We start from the raw sequence: 11,392 nt of genomic DNA, 5'->3' as shown, positions 1-11,392 counted from the left end.
AATAAATAAAACATTTAAAATATTTTTATTATTTTATCGATTTAATTTTTAAAAAAATATATATATTTTATTATATTATAAAATTTTATATATTAAATTAGACCTAAATTTATGATCGTTATTTAGTACAATGTATTTTGTAAATAATATAGTTTAAAAAAATATTATTTTTATTAAAACTAAAAAATAAATAAATATCTCTTATTTTATTTTATTTTATTTATTTTGTAAAATTTAATATATTTATAATATGAAAATTTTTATATAAAAAATATGATATTTTAATCTTTTCTTAACTTCAGGAATTTATATAAAAATAACTAATGATCAAATACTTCAAATGTATATGTATATATATTTAGTAAGATATTTTCATATACATGTTTCAGATAGTTTTAATAATATCTTTTAAAAAATAAGAAAATAATGGTTCCAGAAAAAAAATTAAATATTTTAGAAAAATTTATAATTTTTAGCGAAACAAATACTAAAATAGTAAAGGTATATTCTAACCTATATTTTATTTTGCAAATAATAATTTATGTTTATCAATTTTTAATTTCAGATTTTCAGTTATGGAATTGCTAGTATAAGTTTAGCAACTGCACTATATCAAATTAAACCTGTATGTATAATAAATAATAATATTTTGTTTAACTATAAATTTTATATTTTTTATTATTGTATTTTTAGTTTGTTAAATTTAGAAAACCATCCAGTATACCATCTCGTTTTTTACACAAAAAAGTTCAACTTCAAGGTACTGTGACACGTATAGAACCCAATTATGGTACGCTTCTAATGGTTGATCACAAGCCATTAATACCTTTGCCTCGATTAAGTAATCCAAAATATTTACCAATTAAAATAGCAGGTCTTGATATAACAGTTAATGGTAAGCAAATATTAAATTATTGATTAAAATATTTGCAAATATGTTATTTTAATGAATCTTACTTCTAGGTATCAGTTGGTTACAAACAATTGTTAATAGAAAAGATATAAATTTCATACCTTTAACTACAGAAAAAAATTATGTAACTTGCATAGTATCTATGCAACAAAATGAGGTAAAAGATAATTTATTTATTTTTGTTCACTTCTTTAATTTATGGATTTATAATTTTAAATTATATAGGAACATATAAAAATTGGCGAAGAATTAACAAAACTTGGTTTTGCTATAGTAACAGAAGATTCTTTAAAGAAATTGATGAAAGATAAAGATATTTTAAATTATTACAAATGTTTATTAAATGCACAAAAATGGGCACAACGAAAAAGAAATGGACACTGGCATTTTGTTAAAAATTCTACTCTTTTATGGAGAATTCAACAAAATTTAAGTAATAAATTGAAATCAATATTGCCTATGTTTGTAGTATAACAATTTAATATTTATATAAAAATATTTAAATACAATTTTTATTTTTAGTTATAAATTTTAATCTGAATAAAATATATTTTTTTAATATAATAAATATGTTCAAGTCGTACATATAGTGATCATATATACTTAAAAAGTTCGTATTTTGTTTGTTCTTATAAATTAAATGAGTAAAAGACAATATTTAAAAAAGGAAGTTTATTTTTATATTAATTGTACATCCCTTTATCCCTTTAAAAGATTTCTTTTCCATCATTATATTCAAAATTAATTTACATAAATATATATTTCACTAAAGACAAACTATAAAGTATATATTTATATATTACATACAGCATATTTTAAATAGAAAAATATGCTAAGTTACATAGAAAAATAAAAATTAAAAATTTAATGGAAGATTTATACTATTTTTATAATTATAGGAAACAAATTTAATAACAAATTTAAATATTATAAATAAATATGTAATCTAATATAAATTATTTCATTTATAAGATAATTGCTTTAATAATCTTATATTATGCAATTTTTTTTTGAAATGCTAATTTATATCAAATCAACAAATATTTATACTAGATATTTAAAATGGATTTTTTCTTTTTTTTCATTTGGCTCTCATTTTCATTATACAACTAAATAAAATTGGAATTTACAAAATGCATATATATATATACACATATATATAAATATACGTGTATATTAAATATTACATTAATACATATGTTATAATATGGAATGATTTATAAAAACAGCATGATATTCTCAATTTTATATACAAACCTAAATCATTGTGTCTCTAACACATTTTTCAGTTATATTAAAATTAATATACAATAAAATAATATCATTTCTTTTAACATTGTTGGAAAAATATAAATAAGAAATAAATTCTATAACACTAACATAAAGTTATACATTATAAATCTTATAAAATATAACAAATAAGTCGATATGTTTGAAATGCAGAATTTTTAACATGGAAGAATTAATACAATGCAGTTTTGAACTTAGATATCTCAAATTGTACACATCGATTTACTTCTTATTGGAATTATCATCTTTTTTTACAAGTTTAGATTTTTCAAACTGAGTCTCATGAATATCTTTTTTAACAGGTTGATTTGATTTCATTTTTGCTTCATTGTTTTTGTTTGATATTTCATGTTTAGTCTGTGATTTGGAGTTATCTTTTTTAATTTCATTTGGAACTTTTTTTGATGTTTCAGATTTAATTTGTGAGTTAAAATTATCTTTTTTAATTTCCTTTGAATCATCTTTTTCAATTTTTAAATTATCTTTCATAACTTCTTTTGATGTTTTTGAAGATGATGATGATGATGTTTTTGAAGAAACACTACTAGATTGTTGATTTGTAGATTTTGGTGTAGTTGATTTTGATATTGTTGCATCTGAATTTGATTTTTGTATTGTTTGTGCTTTAATAGTTGATTTCAGAGATGATTTTATAACTTCTTCTTGTTTAGCAGTTACTTTTTTAGATTTTGCTTCTATTTTAACATTTGGTGTAGCCGAAACTGTTAAAAATGGTTTTTCTTGTTTCTCTTCTTTTGTATCTGAAGATTTCATATTATCTGCTAAATCTGGAAATACTTGTTTTAATGAAACCCTTATAATATACTCATTCCAAGGAGAACCAAGCCATAAATAACCATTATATATATAAGCAGAAGATATATCAGAGACATTCTTCATCAATAAAGTATCCAAAATTTTTCCTGTTTTATCCATTCTAAGTATTACTGAAGTTCTGTTTGGTTGTATACATTTTGCTACATTGAGTGAACCTAATGCATGCAAAACTCTTTCAGAATAATAATTTGGATAAATATCTTGCAATAATTTAAATGGAGCTTCTATTAAATAAAATAATCTCAATAACATTTTTCGTATATATGGATGAGGTATAAGAGATTGAATTAAATAAGGATTATTAGAATCTATTAAGATTATCAAAGATACTAAAAAACCTCCTTGCTTATCGCTATTTATATTATCAGGTACACCAGGTAAACCTTCTGCAAAAATTTCTTGTTGTCCAGCTTTTGAACCTTTTAAATTATATTTAATAATACGTGAATTACTAGATTCTGATACAATTACAAAACTTTCATCATCACTTAATATGACACCATTTGCAAATCCTAAATTCTTCAGTAAGACTTCATTTTTTCTTGTTGCTGCATTGTATCGAATAAGTCTATAAAAAAAAATTTACATATTATAAAAATAAATATAACTTAATTAAATTTAAAACTTACCTTCCTGATGGATTAGCTAAAACTGAATACATTCCATCATAAAGATAAAAGTCTGTACTTGAATCTGTCCAATAAATATCGCCATTTTTTGCTATATCTAATGAATTGACTATTTTTGGAATTTTTCCATCAATAGGTTCAGAACTATTGACTATATTTATATATTCTCGCGTATTAATGTTTACTTTAAAAATACCATAGTAAGCATCATTTACAAATAGTTCTCCCTTATCATTAAATTTTAAACCAAGAGGTCTACCACATTTTTCTTCTTGCCATAAACCATCTACAAATATCATTTATATTTAGCATATGCATTTTATTAAAAAGAATTTGATAAAAGTTTTAATTTTTATATTTACTTATAATTAAACTTATTTGACTTGAATACATTGCACAAAAAATAATAATACATATTTAAAAAAAAATTAAAATCTAAATATTTTCCAACAATTAGTATTACAATTATTATTACATACCACACTTTTGACCAAATTTTACAAGTGGTTTAATAAGATTTTCTTCAATTTGCACAACATAACCTCCATGTATACCAGTATATATTTTTCCATTAAATGAAGCAAAATCTTCCGGACCATTGACTTCACCAGAAAACAATATTTGTATTTCTTCTAATCGACTTTTAAATTCAGTTTGTGTATTTGGATATTTTATACTTAAAAATTAATTATAAAATAATTAATTATTTATGCATAACACATAATTATTATACATATATATAATATATTTGTAATATAATATATTTTATTTTATATTGTTATAAAATAAATATTATACCTATATTCGGAAATTTCTACTTCTGGTGGTATACCCGGTAGAAAGGTAATGACAGTTAAAAAAAAACCGATATAAATTATTACGGTACCGATAGATTTTAAATATCCCATTATTTGAGTAATCGGCTACTAATATTTTGAAAATATGATATTTTTGGACAACTTTAAAAACATGAGATTTTTTTAATGTTCTTTCACTACTACACTAATTGTACTGAGAAAAAAGAATTGCTAGTTTTAGGTAACTGTTTCTTGCCAGTGTAGATAACGGCATTCACAATTTTAATGGCGGTGTATACCGTAAATTATGCATCTTTACGAATATCAGCAAAAGTAAGATCAAATAAATGCCACGCGGACGGAAGATGTCGATATTAACAATTTCCGTTGACCACATGATTTTATCTTCAACAATTTGAATAGTCATGAAATTTAATGATCAACAATTGATTAAAAAATTTAAAAAAATTTTGAACATAAATATTTGTTTATTAATTAATTTTTAGTTTTGAATAATATATTTACCTTTGAATTAATTATACCTATATTAATATATTATTACGTTTTATATATCGAAAAAATATTTAATTCATTTGCAATATTATAAATAATGTTTATATATTTTTCATAGAATAAAATATTTCTATCACAATTTTAAAAAATATTATAATTTTTTAAAATGATTAAAAATAAAAATAATATTAAACAAAAATTTATTTCAATCAAAATAAAATTAATGTTATTTTACATAAACATGGAATTAAATAGATATAGTATAATATATAAATTTATAATATATAAATTTTATTTATTTAAGTTAAGTTAATCAAATACATTTAATCAAATAAATCTTTTAAATTATAACATATTAAAATATTTAATTAATTAAAATATTACATATAAATAAAATCATTACGTATAAAAAAATGATTTATAAAATTCAAATCCAAAACTTTGTAAATGTCGAAATTCTCGAAACTCGAAATTCTCGAAACGCAAAATACTTCTCTCTCTCTCTCTTTCTCTCTCTCTCTCTCTCTCTCTCTCTCTCTCTTTCTCTCTCTTTCTCTCTCTCTCTCTCTCTCTCTCTCTCTCTCTCTCTCTCTCTCTCTCTCTCTCTCAAGGAATGCTAAGTATTTTGTTAAAAATTAAAATCATAATAAATTTTGATTTCTAGAATTTTCCAATCTTAAATTCATGATCAACCAATAGTAAGTCATCTTTTATTTGTGAAAAAGAAAATTTATATAAATTATTATAATAAATTAATAAAATCATATCAATTAAAATTAGTTAAAAATTTAAATATAAAATCAATTAAATTATTATTAAATAAATAAAAATAGATTTATATTGTAAAAATATTTTCATAATTTTTTATAAATTATTCGTTACTTTTCATAAAAATAGACAAACAATTCATAAAATTTCATAAAAAATTTTGAAATTCGAGAACTCAAAATCTTTTAAGGTATTCTTTCGAGATTTTAATCACATTTCTAGTAAATATATTGAAAATAATATTTGTTAGCTTCTTAGCCTCTTTCTATTTCTATTTAAATTTCTAATAACATTAAATTTTAATTATTTTCTCTTCGTTATTTACTTTATTCTTACTTTTTATTCTTTTTTTCTTTATGGTACAAATGTTATATGAATATATTTGTTAATATTTATTTAAATGAAATATATTTTTGAATTAATTAAAAATAATATCGTTTTAAATTGAAATATAATAATTTAAATATTATTAGCAATGGGTAAGTGTAAAAATTTTAAAATAATAAAAGATATAGGTTAAAATAAAAGAATTATATTTTTTTAATTTAATTTTTTAGATGATATTGAACAACAATGCGAAGATGCAGTTTTTGAAGTTTGTGATGCTCGAGAACGATATCCATCACGATGTGCAGATGAACTTCAGAAATCCATTAAACTAAAAAGTGATATGAACGTAATAAATGATTATAATAAATTCTATAGTATCATTATATGTGATAAGTTTATTTATTATATTTATCTTTTTAATTTTTTAAGTTTTATCTCATTTATTAAAACATTATTATAATTATCAAACATATATATATTTTGCAGATGCTGAAGAAGTTTCAAAAATCAATTATAAATGATCTACCTATCTTACAGCAAGACCAATATATGAGAGAAAATCTTAATTTTAATAAAAATAAAATATGTTTTAATTATTTAGATTTTAAATTACAAAATACTATAAATAAATTGAATAATTTAAAAGCTATTATGGATCAAATTGAACGAGAAAAGACATGTTGTATTAACAAGTTATTAGAACATTAAATTGATATATAATTATTCTAAATAATACACATTTATTTATTATTTATATTTATTAAATGAAATACATGTACAAAAAATTCTAAATGTACAGTTAAAATTATAAATTAAAATATTTTAAAGTTTTTTATATTTCTATTTTTAAAAATTAATATTTTACTAATATTTTATATTTAAATCATGAATATTTATTTATATTTATGCGCCTTATAACAACCTTGGCACCTCTTGTAATATCTTGAAAAAATTTAACCATTTGTATATGCATTTCATCATTACGAGTATCATTTAATATTAATGATTTCCTTCTTGACCTGAGATACTTTTGATTTGTTAAATTTTTCTTTTTTTGCAAATATGAAAGATCTTTATAAAATTCTTGTGTTATATCCTTTATTTTCATTAATGGCAATTTTGTTTTATCAATATAATTTTTTTCTTCTTGTAATTCTTTTTTTACATTATTTTTTGCAATATCAGAATATTTTATTTCTTTCATTTCTTTTTTTAATATTGGAGATAAAATATTTTTATCACATATTTCTTTATTATCTTTTATAGATTTTTGATAATGTTTGGATAATATATTACTATTTGCATTTCGATTTTCTACTTCTATGTTAGAGACATTATTTTTTACTTGACATAATTGTATATTGCAACTCTCAATATTATCTTTATTTATTTTATTTTCATTATTTAAGGAATTTTGTTTCATTGATAATCTATTTTTAAGCATTTTCTGTAAAGGTAAAGGTATTTGATCCAGAGTAATAACTTGATTTGAAATAATTACTGGAACACTTAATTTGCGTGTATCTTTATATGTAGATTCATATATTGTATTATTACATAATTTTTGTGTTTCATTTAGAACAGAGTTTATAGAAGAATTGTAATCTGGATTATCATTTTTTAAATATATTTTAGAGTGTGAATTTTTATTAAGATGAAAATTAAATTCATTCTTGCCTATTTCAGATTTCAATTCTTCATTGTCAATATCATCCATTAATAAATCTTTATTTGATATTAATTGTAATTTATCTTCACATTTATCTAATTTATGAGATAAATCAGAAGGTTGAAAAATTGCATCTTGTAACACTTCAGGTATTATGTCTTCCTCTTCTTCTTCTTTTTCTTCTTTATATTTTAAATTCTTATTTACAATAAAATTTATATCTTCTTTGCATTTATAATCATTATATGTTTCAGTATAACAATATTTATTTGTAATATCTAAGCTATTATTATTGTATGAAAAACTAGTACTAGCTAAAATAGAGTTATTACAAGTATTCCATTTTATATGTTCTACTTCAGCAATATTTTGTTCATTAATTTTATTATTTGTTAAGGGATATTTTATATTATTAAATATGTGTTTATTTATAGATTTATTTCTTAAAGTATATTCTTGATTAATTACATTTTGATATTTATTTTCAGATTCATTTTTTTTTGGTAATTCAATCATTGTTATTAAATTTTCTAAACCAAGCAAACTAGAATTTCGTAAACATTTTTCATCTTTTTTTATTTCAATTTTTTCAGAATTTTCTAATACCTCATCTACTTCTAATTTAGTTTTTTGTTCTATAACTGCTACAGCATCTTTCCCTTGACGAATTGTAAACATTAATCCCTCCATTACTAAATCTGTAATATCAGAAGATCGTGATTCATTATTTAATGCATATTTTCTCCTTTTAGGACAAGATGACTCTTGCATTTTCATAATATTTGAAGGTATATAATTTGTGGTATTTTTTTCATTTACTTCTTCTAATCCATATTTTTTAATATTTCGTTTTGCATTTTCTATTTCTTTTTCTATTAAGTATTGATATGGTAAATTTGCAGAATCTGCATTAATGTCATCAAAAGTACCATTATTATTTAACATTTTAGTATTATTTATAAAATCATCTTTATATTCAACAAAGTTTTTTTGAATATTATCCTTATTTAATTTTATTTTATCATCTGATAATTCATTGCTTTTTCTATCAATTTTTTCTAATGATAATTGATTATTATCCTGTAAGTTAATATTATATATTAATATTTTTTTTTATTTTATTATTCAATATTATTACTTTCATAATATACATACCTCAAATGATATATTTTGATTTTTATAAAATTTGTTTGTATCTTCGCGGTTCATTATTTGTTTTTTCGATTCTTCATTTACTGATAATTTTTTAAAATTATCATTTACTATATTATTATTTGATTGAAAAATATTTTCATACTGATTATCTTTTTTTGAATAATCATTTTTAGAAGAATGTATTAAACATTTTTTATCTTCTTTCTCATTTTTATTGTTATATGTATGTATATTGTTTGAATTTTCGTTTTGATAAATTAAAGTATCATTTGAAGGAAAAGATGTTATTTTACATAAATTTTGTTCCATTTCTACAGAATGGAACAGTTTTATAGTCAATATAAATGCATGAGAAAATGCTACAAGAGATTGTTTTTTCAATTTCATCATTGCAAATATTTTATCTTGTCTAGTCCATGATGTACGATCTATTTATTATGAAATGTAGTTAAGAAAATTTTAATAATGAATACAAAATATTTAAAATTACAATAAGTTAAAAATTTTTTATTTTGTTATTAAAAAAAAAAGGATACTGAAAGTAACTAATAGGTTTCTTGTACAAAATTGTTGTTTTCGAGGAGGTTGATTTTTTATAATTCTTCTAATAATTTTCATTAATTCTTTTTCAAAATTAAATTGTTTTTCATTTCTACAAATATATACATTAAAAATATATTTAATTAATGATTACTAATATACTCAATTAAAATTCTTATACTAAATCAATAATATTCAATATATCTAATATTAAAAAAATTTACCTAGTTGTACGATGATACTTAAAAACAAATTTATATATATTATTCTTATGACACAACCAATATGAACCAGGCACTGTTAAAGTTAAACTTTCTTTTTTTTGGGTCCAATCAATCCAGCTAGTTTTTCGTACATATATTCCAGGCATCTTCTTTCAGGTATTAAGTTTTGAAATAAAGGAACCAATTTTATTGAATCTTTTTCATTAAATGTATCTCTTATTATAATAGTAAGATAATATAATACCTTTTGCTATATAAATATATATATATATATATGTCAATATATTTCAAATATATCTATTAAATATATCAAATATTTAAAAAATCTCTATTATGTGTAATCTCTCTATATGTATCTCTATTATGTATTTTTAATATTTACCCCTATTATAACTTCATTAATAAATATATCCACAACTGTATCCCAAGGAATAAATTCACAAGAATTAAGACCATAAAATATTCTTCTTTCTTCAATATATATTCCAACAGATTCTACCACTATTAATATATCTATAAATAAAATACAAAAATTAATATAAATCTAAAAGTTCATGATAATTAGTTAACCAACCTTTGTTTACAGAAGTAATAAAAGAAATAAATTGCAATACTAATAATAGTACACATCCAATAAATGGTATGAAAATATTAAATGTCTTCCATAAAACTATTGTTCCAAGTAATACAAGAATAGTTATATTCACATTCAAATGTATATTTTTATATAAAACAAATTTCATAACATTTTTAGTTTTGACACTTTTATCAATAAGCTTTAATTTACTTCCATTTACAGTTCGAAAAAATAATTCAGTTGAAGATACATTTTTAGAAAATATAGGCGACATTAATGGTAATTTTCCACTTTTTATATTAACACAGAAATTTTATTGATGATTTTCTCTAAAGAAAAGAAAAGATATTTTTAAATTATATTTTATTAAAATAATCATTTCTATATTTCAAATAATTCTCAATTTATTATAAATTTAATATATTATAAAAATAATGAAAAAGTTTTCATATTAGAAATGTTAAAATATAAATGCATATGTATAATTGCGATTTATATATGTATAAAATTTCATATTTTATATTTGTGAATAAAAATCATACAACATAAATTTATACTAATTTATATAAATATTTATCTATAGAAAAAAATATAATTTAATATTAAAAATATAGTTTAATATTTAATTCGCATTAAAAAAAATTAAACCTATTTTAACAAACAAAAGACAGTTTAAATAATTTTAAACTTGAAAAAATTGATAATTAGAAACAGATATTAAAAAAAAATTAAAAATGCAATATAATATAGATATGCAGTATAACATAGATTTTCTTTTTACAACTGATTTATATATATTAAAAAAAAATTAACAATAAAAACATTATTAACTTTGATTGGCTAAAATAATAATTCTCATTAAATATTTAAATATAATCAATTTTATATATATATATAATTTAAAAAAAATTTATTTTTAATAACTTAAAAATATATATACCTACATGTATTAGAAATTATTAACTTACATTGTCATATCAGATTAAAAATATTTATTAAAAGAAATATTTATTTTTATCTGAAAATAAATAATTTATTGCAATAATACAGACGAAAATTTTTAGTATTTAAATAACGAACAGTTTTCTTTAAATGTGTATAAATATATATACACATAGATAACCTGTATATAATAAATACCTACTCACTT

At 19.8% G+C, this 11,392-nt stretch overlaps 4 protein-coding genes across 5 annotated transcripts; 2 read left to right on the top strand and 2 right to left on the bottom strand.

Moving 5' to 3' along the window:
- The first annotated feature begins 359 nt into the window (after nucleotides 1-359).
- On the top strand, nucleotides 360-1,583 carry LOC107997671 (uncharacterized). The gene is made up of 5 exons (XM_017056430.3): nucleotides 360-501; nucleotides 566-625; nucleotides 694-895; nucleotides 964-1,070; nucleotides 1,139-1,583. The coding sequence occupies exons 1-5, from the start codon at nucleotides 427-429 to the stop codon at nucleotides 1,385-1,387; spliced, it is 693 nt and encodes a 230-aa protein (XP_016911919.2). The 5' UTR covers nucleotides 360-426; the 3' UTR covers nucleotides 1,388-1,583.
- On the bottom strand, nucleotides 1,571-4,873 carry LOC107997672 (adipocyte plasma membrane-associated protein Hemomucin). The gene is made up of 4 exons (XM_017056431.2): nucleotides 4,468-4,873; nucleotides 4,149-4,345; nucleotides 3,670-3,955; nucleotides 1,571-3,608 (listed from the first exon to the last, which is right to left on the bottom strand). Exons 1-4 carry the CDS (start codon nucleotides 4,575-4,577, stop codon nucleotides 2,426-2,428), a joined length of 1,776 nt encoding a protein of 591 aa, XP_016911920.2. The 5' UTR covers nucleotides 4,578-4,873; the 3' UTR covers nucleotides 1,571-2,425.
- A 656-nt stretch (nucleotides 4,874-5,529) lies between these two features.
- LOC107997654 (uncharacterized) lies at nucleotides 5,530-6,810 on the top strand. The gene is made up of 3 exons (XM_062074843.1): nucleotides 5,530-6,226; nucleotides 6,305-6,423; nucleotides 6,564-6,810. Exons 1-3 carry the CDS (start codon nucleotides 6,223-6,225, stop codon nucleotides 6,783-6,785), a joined length of 345 nt encoding a protein of 114 aa, XP_061930827.1. The 5' UTR covers nucleotides 5,530-6,222; the 3' UTR covers nucleotides 6,786-6,810.
- Nucleotides 6,811-6,816: 6 nt separating this feature from the next.
- Nucleotides 6,817-11,363, bottom strand: LOC107997655 (MATH and LRR domain-containing protein PFE0570w). 2 transcript variants are annotated; one of them, XM_062074817.1, is made up of 7 exons: nucleotides 11,211-11,363; nucleotides 10,240-10,571; nucleotides 10,048-10,178; nucleotides 9,666-9,814; nucleotides 9,438-9,553; nucleotides 8,902-9,329; nucleotides 6,817-8,826 (listed from the first exon to the last, which is right to left on the bottom strand). In XM_062074817.1, the coding sequence occupies exons 2-7, from the start codon at nucleotides 10,514-10,516 to the stop codon at nucleotides 6,961-6,963; spliced, it is 2,967 nt and encodes a 988-aa protein (XP_061930801.1). In that variant the 5' UTR covers nucleotides 10,517-10,571; nucleotides 11,211-11,363; the 3' UTR covers nucleotides 6,817-6,960. The 2 variants fall into 2 exon arrangements, with proteins under 2 accessions (XP_061930801.1, XP_061930802.1); XM_062074818.1 differs by lacking the exons at nucleotides 10,240-10,571; nucleotides 11,211-11,363 and having other exon boundaries at nucleotides 9,666-9,915; nucleotides 10,048-10,183.
- Nucleotides 11,364-11,392: the final 29 nt, after the last annotated feature.

The sequence above is a fragment of the Apis cerana genome, linkage group LG5 (genome assembly GCF_029169275.1).
Source record: "Apis cerana isolate GH-2021 linkage group LG5, AcerK_1.0, whole genome shotgun sequence".
Lineage (NCBI taxonomy): Eukaryota > Metazoa > Arthropoda > Insecta > Hymenoptera > Apidae > Apis > Apis cerana.
This window is presented reverse-complemented; position numbering and strand designations above follow the sequence as displayed.